We start from the raw sequence: 24,117 nt of genomic DNA, 5'->3' as shown, positions 1-24,117 counted from the left end.
ATACAATTTGCTTCAACTGTATATATATAGCGAATTATTCAGTTTTATGTTTGCTATGAAGCGCAATTATGTAAACTTTGCTATAGCATACAAATATAATTTTTTTATTTGTTATATGTGAAAGTTGCCCAAAATAATATGTACAATATTAAATACAATTACTCGAATTATACATTATATTTCTTCTGAAATGTTCATAGAAGAAGTTTATAAATCCTTATAGAAAAAAATAAAAAATCACACAAACATAAACATTACATCAAATAAAAAAATAAATTTTTTTTTCGAAATATCATTCTCCATACGCTTTTTTGATCGATCTCATTACACAAAACTTATCTAATACATATACCTTTTATGCATGATTTACTCACTTATATATTGAAATATTCATAACTTATCATATATTCACATTTATATTATCAACAAAAAGAGTAAAACGAAACATAATAAAAGCAACATATATATCATTTTATTGGTGAAAATTCGACTCTCGACCGATCGATTAAATTCCTTAAACATACCAAACCATAGAAGATAAAAGCGTACGTGGTACACTTCTTCATTGATGTAACGCTGACTTGTAACTCAATCTCAGCCGTTCATTTTTAATCGGACGGCTAATATAAATCATTAGATCTACACCTGCATAACAGGACAACAATTCTCAGTTCGTAAGACGCTTTGGTCCTTATTACAACTAAATTTGTTCAAAAAATTTGATGAAAAATTTCAACTTTCCCACCTCAGTTCGAAAATAATTTGGTTAATTACAGAAATTATTTGCTAATTTTCACTGTTTATGGTTTGGAGTTTGTGAAATTTTGGTTTGATTTGGTGTTGGATCTCAGTTTTGGGAGTTTGTAAAAGCTTGGGATTTCGTTGTTTGTTGAGTTGAATTCTTGAATTTTTTCAAGTAAGGGAGGAAAAAGGAGTGTTTTTTAGTTGAATTCGGTGAGTTTTGTTGGGAAAGTTGTGATTTTTTTGTTTGAGCTTGTGATTTTGAGTTGTGGGTTTTTATTTTTGTTCGAGCTAGTGATTTTGAGTTGTGTGTTTATTGGTGTTTTGTTATGTTGTTGATGTAGTAAAGATGGGGTTTTTGGTTTCTGTGGTTGTAGGTTGTTCAGGTCCTGATTGAAATTTGGGGGAAAAGTTAGGGTTTTGGATTTGGAGTTAGGGTTTTGTAATTGGGTATTTTGTGTTTGAGTAGAAGAAGAATTTGAAGTTTTAGTTTGAAGAAGAGAAATGTTTTACTCACAGTTCATATTGGCCAAAAAGGGGCCTTTGGGAACTATATGGATTGCAGCACATTTGGAGAGGAAACTTCGGAAGAATCAAGTTGCTGATACTGATATTGGCGTCTCTGTTGGTTAGTTGTTCGTCGGTGATTTTGTTTTCCTGTTCAATTGTTTACTGTTACAAGGTCACTAATGATTTTGCTGTATTTTAGCATACTTGCTTTCTGGATGTTTTTCATAATTAGAATATATATGTAAGTAGTAAAAGTAATTAGAAATTATGCAATTGGATAAAAGAAAAGATGTGACTAATTTACACAGCTTCTGCCCATCTATGAATTACGCCAAGGAAGAGAAAGCATTGACTGGTGTTCAAATAGGTTTCTCATATTTAGTTTCGGGAACTGTATTTAATTCTAGCTCATAGTAAGCAGGTAACAGTTTCTTTGTTGGTGATCAACTATACCAGAATTGTTAGCTACATTTAACAAATTGAAACAAGGTTCGTTTGACTCAAGGAAGAAAACATAGGGGATAGATGCTATCTAGTACATATTATCAGGGATTTGTTGACTTAAAATAACGAGGAGATTAGAATACCCGACATTTTGAAAACTAGAGATGCCATAATTTGATATGGTGACCTTATCATTTGGCATATATATCCCAAAGTTTGTAATATTCATTCTTAATATGTGTATACTGATTTGATTGCTTTGCTGAATTACCTATTTTTGGCTTCATTTGGTTCCACATTATTTCATATAGTATTCTCGTACTTCATCTAAGAGAGATCTCTTGTCTATTGATAAGCTTTGATAAGCTTCCACTCTAGGTGCTCACAGTCTAGACTTGAGAGTTTAATCTCCTGTTCCACTTTATCCTTTTGGTATTTGTCTTTATTTTTCTAGTTCCCAAGTATTTTTCCTAGTCTATCAATTTTACCAAATAATAAGTCCAATCCACTTTCATGCTGATGAAATAATGCTGAATTGACTAATGGTTTAGCTTTTATATTCAAAATTTCCCCAACTAGGTGATGTGTGTGTCTAACTCCCATACTTGCCTTCATACCGGAAGATGAAGCTCTAGTTGAGAAAGAAGTAACATATTGAGGGTTTGATTGTGCTTGCCAGTTGAGCATTCACATAGGGGTGAGCATAAAAACCAGACCAAACCGAGCCAATTCTTAAAAGCTGGACCAAATTACCGGATAAACCACCCCCTGGATGGGTTAAATTGGATACTAGGTCATAGTTTGCGTATACTTGTTGGATTATAGTTATCTACAGAAGAATTGGCACTAAGAGGTGGCTAAAACATTTGTAGGTTGACAAGCTGTAGCGCTTTGGGGAGGGGAGGTAGGATAGATGTATCTATTATAGCTGAAAAGGTAATGATACCTTTCTCAAAAAAGAAAAAAATTGTAGATGACTGGGTATCGTTTGTACTGGTCAGGGGAACCTTCTCAGCACTACAATTATGGTTCCTCGATTATTGTCTATTTAGGGTTATAAATTGCTGCATTATGTAGCTGCCTAGATGACATTACCTGGTTTTTTCTTGGTAAAGGTTAAGGGTTCTATAAACAGAGCACAAAGATTGGCTGAGAATTACACTCAAACTCAATTCCTGTACATCACTGTAGTTTTATGATAATGTCATAGATGGTGGATTTGTATAGTTCTATAATAATGTCATACAGGAGCCACATTGCTCCTGTATCTTTACTTTTGTAGTTAGATGATAATGTCCTAGCGGTGGCTCTTTTTGTTTAGAATATGAACCAAGTATGCTGTCCTTTAATCAAAATTCTATTGTTGTCTGGTTGTGCATTGAATACTTCTGGCTCTTCCTGGGTATCTTTGCATATCATCTTATCTGTCTCCCTTGTTCGTTTATATACAATTTTTTCTTTTTGTTGGTCAATCAAAAAGCCATGTATTCCACCTTTGTTTTTGGTTAACTTGTCTTGTTCTTCGTCAACAGATTCAATCCTTTTTCCTGATGTACCGATTGCATTGCGATTATCTAGCCATCTTCTGCTTGGAGTTGTGAGGATATATTCTCGAAAGGTGGGTTATCTATTTGATGATTGCAGCGAGGCTTTGCTAAAAGTCAAGCAAGCTTTTCGCTCCACTGCTGTGGATCTACCACCTGAAGAATCTAAGGCTCCATATCACTCAATCACCTTGCCAGAGACTTTTGAACTTGACGATTTTGAATTGCCAGACAATGACATTTTTCAGGGGTTGGTTCCTATCTATCTTTTTTTCTCTTTACTATAATGTTAGCTTTCTGCATATCATGGTGTTTACGGGAATACAACATGATATGGTTGTTGGCTGAGGGAGTTGCTCAAATCCTTGCTAAATGAGATATAGCGGTGGAATAATTCCTTGTGGAGTAAATATCAGGGATACCTGAAGTACTCCTTCTGATACAATTTGTTTGGCTCGACTCGGAGTACAAGGGTCAAACTAACTAATATTCGGTGTGAATTCAGAAATAAAATCTTCAACTTCTTTTTTGAAATAAATTTTCGTATTTACAAACTACATAAAAAGTACTCTTTAAGTCACAGAGTCAACTATTCAAAATACAATATTACCAGTTTAAAAGAAAAATAATTCAAATTATCTAGAAAGTATTTGAAAAAATTATGGTCAAAGAAGATGTCCAACTAGTAACTACAACAACATTCGTAGTCATTTCACAAGTGGGGTCTGGGGAGGGTGGTGTGTATGCAGCCTTATCCCTTTTAACGTAAAGAGACTGTTTCCGATATACGCTCGGCTCAAGTAAAGCATCTCAAAAATCAGTAAGAAGCTGAGGGAGTACTTATCTTCTTACCCTGTAATATCGATTATTTTCTGGTGAAAAGTTGTTGCTATAGTCCACTTAGGGCTCACTATTCCTCTATTTATCCTACTAAAGTCAATGTCAACTCTGCAGTAATTATGTGGACCATCATATTAGTTCAAGGGAGCAGATCACACTACAAGATAACATGGAGGGTGTGGTTTACTCAACTTCGAAGTTTGGACTGGATGGTAATTACTTTGGATATCTAATTGCTAGATTTGTTATGACACTGCTACTCATATGTTGCATGGTGATTTTTTCTCAGAGAGATTTGGGGATGGTGACACTTCTGGTTTAGACCTTGATGAGGTAAGATCATATTATTACTTCAGCCCTTAGCTTCGTCTTTGTTTCACTTACCCTTAAAGGTATTATTTCTTTATTGAGAATATACAGAATTCTTTTTAGGATCTCAAGAGAAGAATAGTCGGTCGTGCTCTACATAGTTTTATCTATCGTGTTACGAGAAATTTCCTAATAAAATAATCGTGTTCATGGTTTCTAATGGCATGTTTCTACATGAATTATTTTCGGTTGTTGTTAATCTATGTTCCCTTATGATGCTGATAACCTATTTCATATGGCTAGATATTGCTGGTTATATAGGTGTCTGCATGTATGTGTTTAATAGTGTCCTTTGATAAAGAAATGTGTATTATAGTGTTATGTCGTATTTCTATTTTCTTTATGATTTTGGACTTCTAATTGCATACAGGAATTATTTCTGGACAAGGTTGCTGCTGCTGGAGATGCTAATGGGAGGTTGACCTCATATTACTCACTGTCTCTTACAATATTCCCCTATTCCACGAGAATGTTACCATTCATAAGTTCTTATGAGATTCATCTTATTTAAAATATTGTTGTGGTCTACTTTTTTTCCAGTTTTGTGGTTAAAGCTTTGTATTTTTGGTTGGTTGGTTGGGGGCTTTTTAATGCAAAAAGCTATATGGATCTAGCTATACAAAACTAAAATTTATATATACATATTCATTTAAGTGATGGCTTTTTTAATTTCTGACTTTTCCGTTAATGTTATGCACCTTATGCTTTGTATGGGTGGGTTACTGAGTTATGTTGGAGATCTAATGCTAAATAGGCTAGTGAATGGCAGTACTAATAAGTCAGGTTGGATTCATGGTGTGAAATGAGTCAAACAATTGCACCTTGATATTCGTTTTCTTTGAGTCTCTTGATCTTGGGATTGTGTTGGGGCAGGTCAAATATCTATAATAGGTGTTTTGATTGTCAATCCATCAGACTGAAATTCTATACTACTGCATAGTTTAATGATATGAATATCTGACACCTTTGCTGATTCCAGTGCGGATCCTCAAGCATCTGTTGAACCAATGACACCAATCAAACAAGAAGAACACCATGAAGAGATGGTTGCAAATTCCGAGAGCATGGTAACTAGTCGATCTGTCCTTTATTCCTTACAAAGTAGCTGTTTATTGACTATTTATTGTTGTGTGCCAGACAACTTGTTTTATATACCTTAAACATTCTTATGCTAGAATGATTCAAGGTCTTTTCTTTCATGCAGTTGGATGGAGTTGATGGAGATGCTGATTTCATGGATCATGCTCCATGTACTCCTGGGTTAGTGGAAGAACCAAATTTGTCTAACATTCAGGAAATATCAGCATGTGAGGACCATCTAGGTCTGGAAGATCGTCATTTGACGGAATATGCCGTAAAAGCAAATTCAGTGAATCTCTCTTGTGAAAATAACGTGAAAAACGGAAGTGTGCTTCTAGAAAATCAGGCATTAACTGATGTCTCGAATGCTGATACTGTTCACTCTGGGGCTGCTGAGGAGAATGGTTACCATTTAGGTAACAAGTGTGACAAACAACTCTTGCCAGATGGTCAGCTGCCTCCAAGTGGAGTTGCAGTGGATCTTGTGTCACTTGGTGATCCCACTGTAGCATCTGGACCATCCTCTGCTGCTGTTCATCAGGCTAATGCAAAATCATCTGTACTAGAATGTGCGGATGAGATTGTTGCTGCATCTGATGGTCAAACAAACGAGAGGAGCTTCCAGTGTATGCTTTCTGACATGGACAAGGTTGACGTATCTACCCCTGGTGACTTCCCCGACAAGCCTCCACTTCCAAATGGAATTAGTTCCACAAAAGTTAACTATGATGTTTCTGCTTTAAGTAGCATCTGCCAGCCAGTTCGTGAAGATATTTCACCGAGTAATCCGAGATCACCTAAGGCAGTCTCAAATAACATTGCAATTCCAGAAAACATGGATGCTGGTGAATCCCAAGATATAACTTGCTTTGAAACGCCAAAGACTGCTGATTGTCTGGAACAAAGTATTTTTGATGAAGACACTGGTGCCCAGGTTCATATTCTGAGTCGATGTAATGCTTCTGCTCAACTTGATGCATCGAAGTCTAGTTGTGAGCATGCTGTTAATAACGAGCTACCATCTAATTTTTCTGGTTTCCACCAGCCAGAAACTTCTAAGGAGGGCGCATTACATGCTTCAGGTATTTGTGCTAGAGTTTTAGGTTTGTTGGGATAAATCTGTGTGCTATGTTGTAATATTGTTGTGAATGTACTCTTAACACTTCAAGTTGAAACATGCCAGCAGGTTATTCAGAACAAATCTCAAAAGAAAGTCTCGTCAAAGAACCTGTTCCACTTGAAGACATTCGGAAAGATACTGACAAATCAACTGATCGAGCAGATAATGTTGTTCCAGAAGATCACCACATGGAATTTATGAGCAGTTCAGCTGCCTCTGCCTTGCCAGCTCCTGAAAAAATTCTATCAATGTCAAGAGGGCTTGTTGATTTACCTCGGAGTATTTTCCCAGAGGCTACGCCGGATTACTTGGCAGGGTTCAATGAGGTGGAGGCTGGTGACAAATTCATTTCAGGAAAGAAGCGCAGTTACACTGAGAGCACACTAACTGAGCAGAGTCTCAACTCAGCTGAATCTTCAAGGATGGTCCGTTCCAAAAAGTCTGGAGGATTTATTCCCGATGATGATGATTTGCTCTCTTCTATACTTGGTACTTTTTGAGTTCTCCTTTTGCACTTCATAGAAGGGAAGGGTGACCCTTTTTACCTTGATGAAAAATTCTTTCTTCTTTATTATATGACATATATCCTCTTTTCTGACTAACGTGAGACATTTCCACTTTCCTAATTATTCGCCACAATTCTGCCTAGTATAATGTGATAATATATGTCTGTAAAAGTAACCTTGTAAACCTTTGAACTCAGTTAAGTATTACATAACAGGGGTGAGGGGAAATTAACATTTTTCTTGAGTTTAGACCTTATATATGTAACATCTTCATTCTTATTTCAGTTGGAAGAAGATCTTCAGCGCTGAAGCTTAAGGCTACTCCTCGACCTTCTGAGATTACATCTAGCAAGCGTGCCCGATCTGCTGTTCGGATGAGTGCCAGTAAAAGAAAGGTTCTTATGGATGATATCATGGTCTTGCACGGAGAGTATGTTCTGTCGTAATTTTTTCTTTCTGTTCATGTAAATGCGTCTTTTTACTAGTTTAGATCACCAAGCCGGATGATTTATATTTCATTTCTTGTTGTCAAAATATAGCAGATTAAACCACATGAAAGGCATAAAAAATGTATCTTGGGCTTTAACAATCTATTGCAGAGTATAAAATCATAAATGCATCCATATCAGCAGTCTGACTGAGAATTGAGACTAGCATTTTCTTGGCACTGTGTCTTTTGTCTATTTTAAATACAATGTGCACTATATTCTTGAATTAGCTGCTTTTGCTCTACTGAATTACTTATTGTGTGCCAGAGTTTAGGTGCTGGTCTTACTCTGATCCAATAGTCAAAGCCTGTCTCTTTATAGGCTTTGTTTTGATGTTGCAAATTTTTGCTGGTTGCCTTGTCTTGTTGCTTTTTCTTTTTTCCAGTCAAATTTGAACACAACCCTTGTTATTTTGGATACTTTATTCCTTAATGCTTCAGCATTCTGACTACTGTTATCATGATTATTAGTCTGGCCACTCTGGTTCTCACTTATACTTGATCAAAGGTGTTGGAAAATATGATATTGTTGACTGATAAACAACCTTTAGACTTCGTAATGAACGTGAACAGATCCTCTAAAAAATAAGTTGGTTCTTGGATGGATCACAGATACCTCTCAACTCATTTTTCTATCATTTCTGTTTGTGCAACCAAAGTGGTGGTTTAGCCGTCGATGAAACTGGGAAAAAGACCATGGGATACCAGGTTTCGAATTCCAGCAGAGGCCAAAAGCTAATTGATCTCTTCCCATCTATGCCTATGTATTGGTGGGCAGAGTTATCCTGTGCCTGTAATACAGGGGGGATGTAGGTGCACTGAGGAATAGTTCGAAATAAAAGAGAGAAAGAGAGAGAACTGACTGTATTTTGTTTGTTTCCGCTTCTTGTTGACATGCAATAGTGAACTGATGCGGGTCTGAATTATTGCCGATTCAGCTAGGTTCCCTTTCCCAAATAGTTAGTTTTTGTCTTGTCATTCTGCCTTATTTCCCAGTGAACTGTTTTTTCCTGATAATCTGAAAAATCGTTTTATGTGTTTAAATAGCTTTCTCAACTCATTCTTTGAATAACTGACAAAACATATTTGAATTTGTGATAGTATGATAAGACAACAGTTGATACATGCTGAGGACATACGTCGCGTAAGGAAGAAAGCTCCTTGCACACATGCTGAAATCTCAGCAATCCAGAAACAGTTGTTGGAAGATGAAATTTTCAGAGCAGCAGTATTAACTGGTGGGTTCAGGATGCAAGTCTACATTTTTGCTATTTGATTGTCTTCTTCTTGTTGAATCATGCAATTGTTTTTGTTGTGGATATTATAAAAGGTGATCACATTTTTGTCTATGTTTAATCCATAATAAGTGCTAATATGAGCTAGCTACACTTCAAGTGTATTGGATATTTGTTTTATTGATTAGCTTAATGTCTCTCTACTTGAATGTATGCCTTGGAATTACTAAGCTGATGTGTTTGGGAAATATATTTACTCAGACTCTATGCCAAGTACTGTCATATAGTTTGTTCTGATGACACCCTAAGAATACAAGCACATGCTTTTAAGTTTTTAAAAATTCTTTTGCTAATTGTTTCATGACAGGAGAAGGCACATTTACTGCCTGCCTCTTAACTTTGTTCTTAGTGCTGCATAGCACCAATGACCTTTGCTATCTTCTCATATTGACTCAATTTGATACTGATTCAGGTTTGTCGGTGGAATTGGCTTCTTTACATAAGCAAACATTTGACTTGAGTACAGTCAAAGTCTCTTCTTCTAGTGATGTTAGCTGTTCTCATGCTGAGAAGGCGGTCGAACCCCAGATAACTGCTGAGTATGCTGAAAATTCCATCTCAAATTTGGAGGAACAACGTCAACAGCCAAGTGTTGAGTGTGCTGAAAAACCCATCTCGAATTTGGAGGAACAACGTCAACAGCTAACTGCTGAGTATGCTGAAAACCCCATCACAAATTTGGAGGAACAACAAGCGATGGTGTGCAATGAATCACATGTTGAAAGAGAAAGTGGAAAGGAAGGAAGCGATGAACGGTTTGTAGCTAGAGATGATAGCATGTTAGGAGCTGTTGAGGCTACTATTCCAACTGAGAACAAGGAAGTTGGTGAGCATGACCAATGTTTAAATAGTGACGCCTCTCAATTGCGGCCAGATACTGTCACTGATGTATCAGCGGCCAATGGTTTTCATCTTGAACCTTCAGATAATACAGCAGAAATAGGATCTCAGGTAACTTACCTTTCAGGTGCTGATGCAGCAGATACTGCCACTGCCGCCAAAGAATCATTGGCGTGTCCTAAAAGTGGTGGATTAGGTGGCGATGGTGATATCGCGGCAGGTCTACCTCTGACAGATCCATTTAATGAGTCTGGAAGGGAAGCTGATTTTATTTTACCAGAAGTATCATATGGATCTCCCAATCGTGCACCGGCTGCTCAAGCTGATAAGTCTCTGGAAAATTTGAATGATGAAAACCTTGTAGTTAGTAGTGACTGGCCAGAAAGCAACTACTTTATTTCTGAAGCTGAAACTGAAACTGAGAATATGGTAGAAGATGCAGTTCTATTGGAGGCTGCCCAAGACAGTGCTACAGTTGAAATTGCAACTAATGTAGAAGATATAGTGGCAGATGATGTCAACCAGAGCTTTGCTGATAACATTATGGGCACTGAACAACCCAAAACAGATGCTTCATATGATGAAACGAATATGCATTTGCTGGATGATCCCATAGGAGCCGGAGACTATCCCTGTAAACAAGAAAATTTCTCTTACAATATGATGGGCACAGATCTTACGAATGGCAATCTGGGTGACCTAAATGTAAGTGTGCTAGCTTAGTTTCGAGTGCTAGTCTTCTGGAGTTTCAGTACTCTCTCTCTCTCTCTCTCTTTCATGTATTATACATGACAATCTTATTTTTCTTTTTGTGACACGTTGGATAGAAATTGCAGACAATCAATAATTATGTACCTCTCTTTTATCAAAGTTGGAAGTACCTATATCTTCTCCTGGTCTTGACTAGGTTGCTTCCTTGTTGCTTCTTGACCTGTTGCTCTTTGTTCAGTATGTGTGGTTCTTTGGAACTCAGCGGAAGGGGAAGAAAGAAAAGAAAAAGATTACCTCTATATTGTTACCAATAGTGTCAGGTCTCAACGTAGTAAGACCTGATTGAATAATCTAAAAATCTAAAAAAATCTAGCAAGCAGCAATATGTACGAGCACAAATCTTGACTTGATGTAGATGAACATGTATACTGGAGGTTACCTTCTGTCTTGCACTGTTCTTCCCCCCAAACTACTAGATTCTTTATCAGTTGATTGCTTTTGTTAAAATGGGCTTGAAATAACGGTCCTTTGCTTTGATAAGAGATTTACTTTGTTATGTGCTCTGCTGATATGAGCTTTCCTCATTTTTTTTTGGCAGGATCTACATTATTCAGCCGCTGGAAATGATACAGGTTTATTTTCCCTCATCTGCAACCAAAACTTGAAAACTTTATTGCCTTAAAAGAAAGAAAAAACAAATAATTTCAAAGTCGAATTGGACGAGAATATTTTCAAATTTGCTGTAACATTAGGCATGTTTGATTAAGATGGATTGTCTGTCCTTGCTTGTTTCAGAACCTTGCATCTGGATTTTTCTTTGTTAATTAAATTTGATAATGGGTTGAAAAATCTGCATTCAGTTTGATGTTATAGTTTGAAAATTGGTTTCACAAGGTTTCTTAGTCATGGACAAATGCTGTAAATTATGACCTTTCTCCTTGTACCTGTCTGATTTGATGTGTGAAGAAATCAGACACACAAGTAGAAGAGTTTGAGGAAATGTGTGAAGAGTAGTGTCTTGGCCCGGAATGCTTTTATAAGAGCAATTTACAGTGTATTGTATTTGTGGGATATGAGAGATTTAACTCCATATTTCGAGACATATTTCATCTAAGATTACTATTACCTCTATTACAGAATGGTCAAACCATTTCAGCGTGGCAACATTGGTACTGTAGTTTCTTTGGAAGTTTTTGTAAAATTTCTCCTAGTCTTGTAGCTTTGGTGTAACATTATTTTTGGTATCTAGGGTTTCTGAACTTCGATGACGATGATGATGAAGAAGCTGAAGCAGCTGATGATTATGTTCCAGCTGCTGATGTTACCCGTATCACTGAGAACATTGGATGGTCCTCTCGTACAAGGTGTGCTGCTTGTCCTTCATTTCCTATTATTCTACTGTTATAAGTCTAGGCTTGCGTAAGCTGAGTGTCATTTTTAGACAAGTTTGCCCTCCTTGCATGTCTACTTTTTTCCTGTGGTTCAGTGCTTTTACAGGGTGGTTTATACATTGGTTTCTGTCATTTAATCTAACGAGGGTAAAAATACAAAATTGTCAGAATAACAGACTAGGCTCAAATTTCACAATAGAATTATGTTTTGGGAAGAGGACCTCTTTAGATTCCTGCTTCTCGCTATGTACTTTGACCAAATTCTTTGATTGTTCATTTATATTTAAATGGTGCATCTCGTCTTTTTTTCCCGACGACTATAGACATTATCTTCCTTGGCCTTCCTGTGATTCAGCTACCCCTCTTCTTTAGTGATTGCAGAGAGGTTCAGATAATCTTTTCTGCTGACCGACAGCTTTTGCATATTAAGAGAGTCCATTGTTAATGCGTGGTTGCATGAACAGTGGTTGAAGTTGAACCAGCATAATGAGAAAGATAGCAAAAGGGCAGGCCCAGAGTCTGATTCAGCCAACTAAACAGAATGGCAAGTTTCATTACCATTTGGGAAATTCCATCAGTTCAAAAACCTAGTCCTAATCTTTGGATTGACAAGTAGCAGAAGGAAAAAGTCCGACTTGGGCTGAATATAGGAACTGAAGCAGTAGTTTCTATCTGGTTAACCATGTGTTCTTTAACCCGTGGAAATGGTGCCTAAAAATTAAACGAAGAGTCAGTAGGGGTCTCCTCTAGTCGAGCTAATTTTCTTTTCTTCCTCCCCAGGAGCTACTACCTTGCTCCTTTGCAACCTCAAGGTTGGAGTTGGAGGGTGCTTACCACTTGAGCAACTATCTCGTCTAGTTGAGCTAATTCTTTTCTCAATTCTTACTTACGAGGTATAATGTCCTTCAGATAGTCCAAAATGGCCTATTGTTCTTTTTAGTTACACCCACCCTTTGTCTACAGCAAACAACGCTGTCATGTTGAAAAGGGACTTCTACAGTCCTTTTATATCGTAGAGGCCTAAGCACTGCTAGAACTCATAGAGGCTCTGTAGGATTAGAAGAGGGCCATACTTTTTGGCTATGTTGCTCGGACTCTTTAAAAATATCAGCGGCTGCATGTCCGATTTTCCAAAGTTAGTGTACTTTTGGAGAAACCGACACGGGTGTGGCATCAAAAGTAAAGAGTCCATGCAACTTATCTTTTTGGTGTTTCTGCTCACTATACTGTAATTCCATCACAAACTTTATGCTGTTTATAAATACAATGATTCCATTTTAAAAAAAAATCATATTTGAACTGCTGGAGTTTATTTTTTTTATATTACATAAATTGAAGAAGATGAAGACGTGATACAGGTTGATAAAAATGTCAAAGAAACTTCATTGGTGTAAAATGCACCCCTTGATGCTTTAGACTGGAAAGAGTGGTTAACTGCAGGATAGATAAGCGAAGAAAATCATTTCCTTTTGAAAATTGAAAGGATCATACCTACTGAATACAGCAGCTGCACTTTAACATAAATCGAAGAATCTTCTCCAAGAAAGTAGTTTGTGGTTGGAGTTAAGGTAAGGCTGTCTAAAGAAACTTATCTCCATCCTACCTAGAGAATGGATGGTATAAGAAGGTTGGTAGATGTGTTCCATAGTGTAACCCCAGATTTTTTTTTTTTTTTAACTTCAAATGATAAAATGAGAACATACTTGCTCGAAATTTACAACTGGGATATTGGTCCAAAGGCTTTAATCTCCTTTCGTTTTACCTATAGACAGGCTCTGCTATTTATTCTACTGTTGTCTGATCTTTATGATGATATTATTTATGAACAAAAAGTTCAGCCAGAGTTCCACATTGATGTTTGTATACACAGGGCTGTTTCCAAATACCTCCAAACCTTGTTTATTAAAGAATCTGAGCGTGGCAGAACGTCTCTCTCCATGGACAGTTTATTAGTTGGTAAAACACGAAAGGAGGCATCAAGGATGTTTTTTGAAACTTTGGTACGTGCAACGCCTGAGACCTTTTTTTTTTTTTTGACATTCTCGTATGGAATTTTAATCCGGTATCTGTGTGTTACCGCAGGTTCTTAAAACAAGAGATTACCTTCATGTAGAGCAAGTGATACCCTTTGACGATATCACAATAAAGCCTGGAATGAAGCTTATGAAATCGGACTTTTGAATCTGATATGTTTGGTAGGGAAGAAAGGATATAAACATGAAGAAGTTGGTAAACAGAAATATGTATTTCCTAGTAGTTAGTCAATTGGGTCAGTTTGTGGTCTACTCTTGCTATAGTTCATTCTTTACAGTCATGTTTTGATGGTCATGTAGTTAGGTTTTTACTTGGCTGGCAGAGTAGATCATTTGACACAGGTGTGTGTGTTGCAGCACTCTGTTGTACAATGTAGATCTTATTTATATGTAAATATCCTGTATAATATCTGGCCATGCTTCTTTTCTAATTTTCTCTTCTTTATTTTCGTAATAAAGAAAAATATTCGCTTTTATATTTATTTAGGTTTTTGATACCATACATAGTTCAATTATTCTGCAAGTTATCATCATAACTTTTGCCTTGTTACAAAATGTGGAAATGCATTATTAGGATGTGTATTGTGTGTTTTTTATCTACTAAAATTTCCCTTGTATAAGATGTTGATTTGATATTCACAAGTTTTTACTCTATTATTTTTGTTTTTGGCCCCAATCTTTTCACTTACATAGACATAAAAAACAAAATTATACCAATAAAAAGGAAATAATAGAATAACTTAGTGAAAACTACACATTTTCACTATCGTCTCATCAATGAGCGTAGATTAATAGCCAAACCTTCCCTTTTGTGATTGTATATTTAGATCTAATGATTAGTACATATATCCAGTTCAAGTGTTAGATGAACTTCCAAACCTTTTTTTGGGTAGTTCTCCTACTAGACAGTTGAACAATGACAACTACTACACCTCAATTCCAACGAGTAGAGATCGGCTATATAAATATATGTTGGCCATTTTCACTGCATTAAGCTCATCTCGAAGATAGTTAGCTGAGTATTTTCAACATAATATGATCAGGGAAAGCGAAAGGCTCCTAGACTTTACAACAACATTTGCTATTACGAGCACGAGCTAGCAGCAGTCTAATCCCTGATTCAATCTGTTGTGCGCCCCTTTTTGCTTAGTCCATGAAAGAATCTGTGCTTTCTCCTCTTTGAATGCCTCTTAAAGGCCCTCGAGATGACATAGGGAACGAATTGCACCTGCCAAACGTCTCAAATTAGACGAGCAAAAATTCAAGAATCATACGAGAGCTTACAAGAGCCCAACATAAAACGGAGTTCCAACTTCCAACTACTTAAGGAAGCTTATATTTAAACAGTTAAACTTAATGCTCTTTTGGAGGAAGATTTACATGTCCATTCTAACCATTTGATATGATCTTGTACTACTTTTTGAAGACAGAAAAGGAAGACCCACAAACATAGAATATATCAGGAATTACAAAACTCAGATATAAAGTCAGAACAAAAATAGAACAAAAGGCCAACTTCCACATTCAATCTACAGCACAAGAAATCACAATGATGTGCAGGACAAGCAATAAAACCCTCAAAAAATCAACATCTCCTTAAGATAACAAGTAATCTAGTTCCTCTTTTAGGTTTTACTCTAAACTGTAGTTTTCAATAAAGAGTTCTTTCTTCAACTTGATCATTTTGAGAATATTAAGCTGGATGTTATGATCAGACTACTAAAATATGTATTCCTTTTGATCACTGAGAAATCCCCTAGGGTCAGTGGCACATCATACAAAACCAGTAGATAATGCCATAATGGACATGTCCCTCTATCCTTCTCCACTCAAATACAAGGCATTGATCTGAAGCAGGATTCAAAGCCTGTAATATGTGCCTACCCTCATACATCGCACAACGTGCTCTAACCACTAGACAAAATCCCTGGCGGCAACAGACTACTGATATTTGGAAATCGCTAAAATGGATCTCCTGATGATTTGATTTACGCCAAGCTCCTAAGGATATTCACGGAAGAGGTCAGTTAGAGCACTGCAGCCTAACACTCCAGTGAATAGGGAATATATTACTTCTGGAGATCAATATTGGAACTTTTCTTCAATCTTCTCGAGAACAAATTGGCATTTGGTAATGCAATAAAGATATGAATGTGAGCATCAAAGTACCTGAGCATTGTTCCTAATGCTGTAGTCCTGAAGTTTAGCAGTATCATCTAGTAACTTCTCATTGTGGAATAGAAGGCAAAAATTTGACCAGACATGCCTCCTGCATATCAACAGAAATACACATTCAAGCTAAAAAAAGCGGGAAGAGAATAAATGATAGCAATTTACAAGCTCAATGTGAGTACCATCAAGCTATAGTTCAAGTGATCCATGCCAACCATTAGACTCGAGGTAATTATTGTTAAAACAATAGTTAACTTATACAGACTAAAAGTTCAATCAAAGTTTTGCCTAGCATACACTTGAATGTCAAGTGAGCTAAAGAGATGCAATGACATTCTTCGTATGCCAACAAATTCATTTTTTGAGCAGGGAAATAAAAGTAGTAGCACTTATACAAGCCAGGGTTTCAAAAAAGATCTGTCATCAAATATTCTCCAATAAAATAGACAGCATCATCAAATCAATCAATTGTAGTTTTTCAATAGTGTTGAGTCTTATGTTACAATGTCTCCAGATGCACACACATTGGCTTGCTGGTCACCTGCTCTTTCCAGGTTATCCCGGAAAGATATCCATATATCCCCTATGAAAAGGTATAGCAGGTCCAGCACCATATCATCACTCTGATTTCTAAGGCTACCTTCAATCTAATTCTTCCTGACGTATTGCTGATTTAGCAAACTTTAACCTCTCCCTTAATCTATTGCTGTTTCAACTTTTACACTCTTCCTTTGGCTTCTGACCACCTCTTACAGTAAGTGCCAACATTATATTTTGACTTTCGAGTTTCACATTTCACTTTTCGGTTACTAAGAATTAAAATTCTTACCTATCCAAAAGAAGGCTATGATGAAAGGAAAACATGAACTAACTCTAAGAGCACAAAGTCACAATATTCCTGTAGCATTTCAAGCAACATACCAAGAGATGTGCCGATGGCCCATCTTAGATTGCTCGGTGTCATCAATCCTTTTCCGAACAGCTTGTTTCAAGTCTTTAACTGTTGCCGAATTCATCACTGTCACATCTTCATCGAAAGGAAGAAAATTAATGGATGAAATTGCTTATTCTTGTTCATTAAAACCAGGAACAAAATTTGCAACTAAGAACACTGAGACCTAAGTACCAAAGGAGCTGCCATCCAATTTGAGGACAGAGATACGCATGGCACTCCCAAGTTCCAAGCTGATAAGGGTGTCCACATCCGTCAGAGTTGGGTTTTTTGGTATATCAGCAAGCACAGGATCGTTGAGGAGAGCAACCAGTGTTGAATGGAGTCTTGCCTTCTTCATGTCACTACTATATTCCAGTGACACGTTGGTTTCCTCCTTTCTTCCCTCTGCTGGTAAAGATATGTTTAGATTAGCCAATATCTTATAAGAATCAATAGGCATACAACAGCATGGACAAAAACTAGAGAATGCAAGTCCATCCAGAAACTTCTATAAGTTACTATGCGAGCTAAGAGAGCAGAAATAGTCATACACCTCTACTCTACCTAGTACTCCCTCTGTACTTCACCCTCATAATTCTCACCTAATATCTTCAAGCATCAAACAGAATATAACCCAGGTAGCTTTGTCATATGGTTTGTATTATGCCCATGACAAGTACAGAGAAACCATTTGGTTCTGTGCGCGCACATATGTTTATGTGGGAGAGAGGGGAGTTGAATCATATTTATATATATTGAACAGACAAAGAGATTTTTCTCATGCGAATTCATCTCAGAATGGACTAGGGAAGTGTACTAATCCATCTCGGAAACCTCCTGAAACAAAAAAAAAAATACAAAGAAATATTGACATTAGTTCAAGCTTCGGTTAAGCAAGCTACTGGAGATTCGAATAGGTATGTGCAGCCAAACATAGATCGCTCACTATAACTGGCCTCTTATAAACAACTTTCTTCATCCAAATTGTTCTCCTTTCTTATAGTTGAAACTTGTTAAGAACATAAAAGAAAGTACAATATGATGATCTAAAAGAAGTGATCGGCAAAGCCATAATGAGACCGTAGTCTCATGATATCTTAGCAAAATATCTCTGATCATTAGAACAAACATGAACCAATGGGGCAATATCAAAAAAAAAAAGAAGACAATTTTCAAAATGAACCTACCTGGTCTTATGGACAGTATTTGAGAAATTAAGAATTTCAGAAATTTTCTAAGAAAAGAATAGTAATTTCTAATTCTCTTTCAGTGATAGGTTCTTGGACTTTGCATGATTTTGCAACTCGGTTTCCTCTTCCTAGCCCTCTCAAAAGAAACAAATAAATACATAGATATGTGTGTGTGTGTCTGCGTGTGTCTGTGTGCATAAATATATAAAATGTATTATTTAAGAAGTAGATCTGTACAAGGATAGGAGACCCCGAGGAAAGAGAAGAATTCTTTGGGAATATGAAGCTAAAAGGAAATGCAGTTACTACCTGTGAGTTGTTTAGGTTCTGTAGTAAGATCTCCGGACATCTCTAACAATGTCATTTGCTGCATAACAGTGATTTAAGCAACTTAGTATATGAAATTTAAGGACAATACAAGAGCATATAATCCACTTCGCAGAAAGCTAAATTTAAAAATCTAAACAGCTAAATGGCAAAAAGAAATCAAACTGTGCTGCAACTTTCTAGACCCATCAGAAGGGTAAGACTTTATGAAAAATGCCATGATAACAATGGCAAAATCATTATACCTCCTTTTTAGCTTCCAGGTCCTGTTCATCTGCCTTCGTTTTATCCATGCTAACATCTCTATCCTTCCTGCTTAGGCAAGTAATGAGTGACTCAAAAAATTGGTAAAGGTGCTCATATATGCTGATAAAAAAGGGATACTTATTGCACTTCAAAAGGTAGATGTAGCCATTCGCACACACTGTGAATAAGTTTGAAAACAATTGATAATGCCACTCAGGCATCCAGAAAACAGTACACAGTCTCCAAGCGATGTCATTACTTATAGTTATGGGGATTGCATAGAATAATAAAACCTGCCTATTTTGCATGACTATAGGTCTACTCTGTTGCACTTCCCTTTCTTTTCTTATTTGAAGGAAAATGAGCTCCTTTGTTCATCATAACATTATGATACAGTAGAGGATCAGCAATAATGGAAGAATCTATGCATTAGAAATAGTCACAACAGATACGCTGCCTTGAGATAGTAACTGCAATGGAGTTGTTACAATTTCTTTCCGCTCAGGTTAAGAAATAGGTGGTTGTTCAATGAAAGGCAGATATCTGAAAGAAGATGAAAAGCTACCTATCATAAGATTTGGCAGTCAACGAAGTTACAGTACTGCTTTCAGCTAATTGGAGCTATCCCCCTACTGAAGAGACAAAAGAACTTGATAACTTCATGCTATATTTTAAGTAGGATCATGCTTCTTTATTCTTGCCGAAGAGATTTCCTGATTCTCAGGCTGACTAGGTATGGAAAAGGAAAGGAAGTTTATGGACATGTACTGACAAGAAGAGCTAAAGAACCAAATCTCCATCAGAGGCTTACCGGTTTTCAGAATCAGTTGGGTCGAACGCCTGAGAAAAAGATGGAATAGTAATTAGGTTATTTTTTCCAGCGTGAAAGAGGAAAAATATGCAAAATGCATTTGGAAGTACAAAATTATCCAGCTAAATTAAAAGAACAATATGCTAGGATTCTGACATCCGTTTCATTTTTATGACCTTCAAGAACAAGCAAAGGAAGCAAACAACTGTTGGTTACAAGGTTCAAGAAAAAGATGGACATTCACCTATTTTATTTTATTTTTAAAAAAAGATGGATATTCAATCAGTTAATAAGGTATTATAACTTTCTATCTTATTTAACCGTTGTAAATTGTTGTCTACTATTCCTTCTCCCATCGTTCTCATCCGACTCCTCTTTCAGATTTTAGAGATCAAATTTTTACTTTCGTCTAGCACTCTCACCGACACATTAGTCAAGTTTCTTATATTCTCTTGTTTGCAAGGTAGAATTTCAAGGCAACACAAGCTCCAACATCCGTCAATTCCTTCCTAATGCTTGTTATCTATTTGCAGATGTCACCCCCAAATACCATCTTCTTTTTGAGTGTGTCTGAGGCCAAGTTCAATTAGGTTGTCTCCAGCAATATAAATGAGATTCATACTGTTATCTTCTTTCAATGCTTTACTTAATTTTCTTAATGTCCAGCTTCTTACAGTTTCCATCTTCTAATTAATTATTCAATGCCCAAGAACTTCAATTCTCAATCCACGATATGACAGCCTATGCAAACTTTAGTCTAATCAATCTATTAACAATTCACTAACATTGTCCAATAGCATAATAGGAAACAGCAAGTTCAAAAAAAGAAAAAAAAAATAATACTCCAATACAAAAGGGTATTATTCATAATGAAGCACCTCATTTTTTCTTTCTGTGTCAACACTAAAATTTGAACTGGGTCTCTGATGTGCCATTCTTTGATGACCTGAACCCGAAAAAGAGTAATCATTTCTTGGCCTAGGAGACCTATGCTCAATTACATCTCTTCCTGACCTTCGTTCTCTTTTTTCATATGACAATTCTCTATCCAAATCTCTCTCCTTACGCCGATGTCTGTGCCTCTGTTGAGAAGGAGACCTGTCCCTACTACTGGACGAATTCGTCTCATGATGCCCCATCAGAATTACACACTTATACAACCAATGTATTTATCTGCCGCAAATCAAATACACCAGAAAAGGGAAAAAACGCCAATCATTAAAAACAAGTAAAATTTATCAGAGCATCAAAAGTTGAAACTTACATATAAAAAATCAGCTTAAAGATTTTAGCTTTAGAGTTTTTTTAGTACTGTAATATGTTAGGAATCAGAACTATTCCCAATCACCTATGTCAGCAATCAGGGAAAGATCTAGGGTATAGCTTACACATTCAGCCCGAATTCACTAGCTTTGGTCCAAACTCTATCTTTTTCTTAAGAAATCTCTTGAATATGCACAAACTATTAATATAGAACTCACTAACTTAAAAGAACTAGAATCTCAAACCCAAAAAACTAGGTGATTCTTCCTATCTTTCCTAGTCTTGGTCGGCAAAGTTACCTGATACTATTTCACGACCCAATTTAGAATTGTGACCGGCGCTAAGGAGAAGAGTTCCAAAGCAAGCCTTAACCAGAAATCTACAGAAAATCGGACAGAGTTTCCTCTGTTTTTAGGCCTATCCTGAAATTTCCTGTAACAGAAATCAATAACGCAGCCAACCAATCTCATCTTTTTCCCACTTATTCATCAATAAACTATTCGAAGAGTAAAAATACTAATTCCAACTCCAAAACATAAGTCTCATACTCGACACTAGTTTACAATAAGAAAGAATACTCATAACTTCTAATAAAAGAAATGACTATGGAGCGACTCTAAGAATTTCAACAAATGCCTATAACAACTAATAATCTTGTTATCCACGCGAACAAGTGCGGGGCTTACCGAAAATTTATCAACTCGAAAGCTCTAGACCTTACCAAAGTCACCTGTATTCTCTGTAAAAAAAAATTATAGCGAGGAGTGAGACGCTAGCTCAGTGAGTAATAATACTAAACCACAACCATTTTAACGAGGGACAAGTCAGAAAACATGCTAGTACAATAATCATAACCATGAAATAATGCTCTTTCAGAAAAATAAATTACAATATTCAATCTTTTGTGCCTCATATAAGCAAAATCAATATAAATACTTAATAGTAAACTCAGAGAGACCTTTCCATATCAAATCTTATAGTTGTAAAATAAAAAAAAAACACTTTCTTATCAAATCTTATATCTGGGAGGTTTCCAAGAATGAATCTGTAATCAGAGTGGCCTTTCTCTTTAAGAAGAAACAGTGAACTCCTCGTAAAGGAGTTAAATATTCATATCGTTAGACACCACGGTTATCAGAAAAGAAAAAAAAATCACCTTCAACCCTAGCTCCAACTTTACATCAATTTGGTAATGAAAAAAAAAACAATATTAGAACAATAATTATACTGCAATTGAAAATCATGGGTTTTCTATACACCGTAGGAAAAAATAGGAAAAATGAAAGCAGCAATAAGCAAACAGTTTACAGTGATTGCCCACATCAAATACACCATAAAAATGCATCAAAACAAACCTAATTATTACACAAATCGCAAATTTCATCAGATTATCAAAGTTAAAAACCTGCATAAACACCATTTGCTTAAAAAAAAATCATCTAATTTGGAGTTCTTATTGTATATATACTTACTGGGCTGATGAAAATTTTCTGGAACTGAAAATCATGCTCCAAATAGGAGCAGAAATAGCTGTTCAAAGTGTAAAATAAGTTTACACAAAAAAGTATGAGAGATAATTAATTTTTGTTTGGAATTAATTCATTTTATTTTGGGGGAAAAAGTTACCATTCAAACTATCGATACCATCAAAAAATTAGAGCATATATGTCATTTAAACGTGTATGTAGTTAGTACAAAGGGTATATGTTTTAGTTTTTGAACGGCATAGGCACCAGTGTCTCAAAAATATAATGGTGGGTATTTGCATACTATTTACGATAGTTCAGTGGTATATTTGTCATTTTTTCCTTCAATGTTTGGTGGAAATAGCGAATTTATACGATTATAAACATCAGAACCGTAAAACAATTATATAAACTATGAATTATACAAAAATTATACAAATTATATTATACAAATGTGCAAATTATACCAAACAAAAAAGCTGAGCCACATAATTATAGCTAAAAGTAGGCTGCGAATTGTAATTAATTAGACAAACTATAGATATATTAACAAATTAACTAGTACTCCTTTCGGAATTGTTTGTCATAGTTTCTATTTTTAGAGTCAAACTATAAAAACTTTGACTAACATTTTAAGATATAATTTTTCATCATATTAATATGTTAAAAAATTGCAATTTATAGTACTTTTCATATAGTTTTAAAATATCTATTTTTTTAATAAAAAAAAAATCGAATTAATGTGATCTAATTCAATTTTAAAAATTAGTCAAATTGACTTTCGAAAAGCGCAACATAACAAACATTTCCGGACGGAGGGAGTATATATTTGAAATAACAATCTTTAATGTTTGTGATATCTTTTTGTGTTAGCACAATTTAAATTTTGATGAGACTTGGTATATTTTTAGTTTAGGAACAAGATTTATCATAGATTAATTTCGGCTGAAGTATTAATCCAAATTCTGATGAGTGATTAATAAAATAAACGAATCAATAATTAAAAACTTAATCGAATTATAATTTCATAGGCTATTTTATCATCTCTATATGTTAAACAATACAATATCTTGCCAAATACACATATTGATACATACTACACATTTCTAGTAATTTAATTTATTCGAAAACATTAACATATTGGGATATCGATAAACTCGATAAAAATAAAATTAACAACTAGAAGGTGAAATAGAATTACATTCTTCCCAAAGTTTATCACTATTTTTCCAAATTTGAGTTATATTCACTCCCTTCATCTCAGGACTAAGAAGTGTAGATTCCATAATTGCATTATGACATTTTATTCCCAATGTGATAAGTTGAGTGCAACACTCTCCCACATCACTATACTTTCCATTATCCATGATCTTGTTAAATATGATTATTCCACAATCATCTGAAATGTTTTGCAAACATTCCTCCACTTGCTCGGGATACGGTTCGGGTGCTGACGATTTTCTATCACGATAATATTCATTCGGGAATGTATAGTATAAAGAAGAATCGTATGAATTGAAATCACCACCGTGATCGGGGTTATAAAACTCTTCTTCTTGAATGGCTAATGCTATTGGTGTCAACAAGGAAATTAATAGTGCAATTCTCATCCATTTAATTGCCATTTTTTGCTATTGAAAAATAGAAGAAATGGTTAATTTATAAGTATAGATTTTTTAATTAATAATTAATACAAAAGGGTAAATGGATTAATGAATCAAACATATAGTAACGTTTTAAAAATTGGTGAATAACAATAAAAGGATAATAAAGACTATTTATGTTAATCTAATATTA

General features: G+C 35.6%; 2 protein-coding genes across 22 annotated transcripts; one reads left to right on the top strand and one right to left on the bottom strand.

Annotated features, from left to right (window-relative positions):
• The first annotated feature begins 654 nt into the window (after positions 1 to 654).
• On the top strand, positions 655 to 14,387 carry LOC101252346 (sister chromatid cohesion 1 protein 4). Of its 4 annotated transcripts, none has more exons than XM_069291567.1 (16): positions 679 to 954; positions 1,119 to 1,369; positions 3,228 to 3,489; positions 4,194 to 4,291; positions 4,369 to 4,412; positions 4,819 to 4,865; positions 5,428 to 5,515; positions 5,653 to 6,610; positions 6,715 to 7,137; positions 7,440 to 7,584; positions 8,743 to 8,879; positions 9,349 to 10,481; positions 11,086 to 11,119; positions 11,737 to 11,851; positions 13,749 to 13,878; positions 13,961 to 14,387. In XM_069291567.1, the coding sequence occupies exons 2-16, from the start codon at positions 1,246 to 1,248 to the stop codon at positions 14,057 to 14,059; spliced, it is 3,837 nt and encodes a 1,278-aa protein (XP_069147668.1). In that variant the 5' UTR covers positions 679 to 954; positions 1,119 to 1,245; the 3' UTR covers positions 14,060 to 14,387. The 4 variants fall into 4 exon arrangements, with proteins under 4 accessions (XP_004250083.1, XP_010312619.1, XP_069147668.1 ...); XM_010314318.4 differs by having other exon boundaries at positions 722 to 954; positions 6,712 to 7,137; XM_004250035.5 differs by having other exon boundaries at positions 655 to 1,369.
• A 312-nt stretch (positions 14,388 to 14,699) lies between these two features.
• Positions 14,700 to 22,465, bottom strand: LOC101252038 (U11/U12 small nuclear ribonucleoprotein 25 kDa protein). Of its 18 annotated transcripts, none has more exons than XM_010314312.4 (11): positions 22,327 to 22,465; positions 21,541 to 21,593; positions 21,154 to 21,286; positions 20,470 to 20,764; positions 19,592 to 19,620; positions 18,780 to 18,846; positions 18,517 to 18,574; positions 17,210 to 17,425; positions 17,005 to 17,110; positions 16,081 to 16,180; positions 14,700 to 15,139 (listed from the first exon to the last, which is right to left on the bottom strand). In XM_010314312.4, the coding sequence occupies exons 4-11, from the start codon at positions 20,728 to 20,730 to the stop codon at positions 15,032 to 15,034; spliced, it is 945 nt and encodes a 314-aa protein (XP_010312614.1). In that variant the 5' UTR covers positions 20,731 to 20,764; positions 21,154 to 21,286; positions 21,541 to 21,593; positions 22,327 to 22,465; the 3' UTR covers positions 14,700 to 15,031. The 18 variants fall into 18 exon arrangements, with proteins under 18 accessions (XP_010312614.1, XP_069147671.1, XP_069147677.1 ...); XM_069291570.1 differs by lacking the exon at positions 22,327 to 22,465 and adding an exon at positions 22,210 to 22,303; XM_069291576.1 differs by lacking the exon at positions 21,154 to 21,286 and having other exon boundaries at positions 18,780 to 19,323.
• Between the last annotated feature and the right edge of the window lie 1,652 nt (positions 22,466 to 24,117).

The sequence above is a fragment of the Solanum lycopersicum genome, chromosome 11 (genome assembly GCF_036512215.1).
Source record: "Solanum lycopersicum chromosome 11, SLM_r2.1".
NCBI classification, from domain to species: domain Eukaryota; kingdom Viridiplantae; phylum Streptophyta; class Magnoliopsida; order Solanales; family Solanaceae; genus Solanum; species Solanum lycopersicum.
This window is presented reverse-complemented; position numbering and strand designations above follow the sequence as displayed.

Bases quoted from the DNA above. Each gene is read 5' to 3' on its own strand.
- LOC101252346 (XM_010314317.4), top strand. From the start codon at position 1,246: ATGTTTTACTCACAGTTCATATTGGCCAAAAAGGGGCCTTTGGGAACT. The intron at 1,370-3,227 runs GTTAGTTGTTCG...CTTCGTCAACAG, and splicing joins TGATATTGGCGTCTCTGTTG to ATTCAATCCTTTTTCCTGAT. The intron at 13,879-13,960 runs GTACGTGCAACG...GTGTTACCGCAG, and splicing joins GGATGTTTTTTGAAACTTTG to GTTCTTAAAACAAGAGATTA.
- LOC101252038 (XM_010314312.4), bottom strand. From the start codon at position 20,730: ATGGGGCATCATGAGACGAATTCGTCCAGTAGTAGGGACAGGTCTCCT. The intron at 18,575-18,779 runs GTATAATGATTT...ACTGTTATGCAG, and splicing joins ACCTGGAAGCTAAAAAGGAG to CAAATGACATTGTTAGAGAT. The intron at 15,140-16,080 runs GTACTTTGATGC...GACGTTTGGCAG, and splicing joins GCATTAGGAACAATGCTCAG to GTGCAATTCGTTCCCTATGT.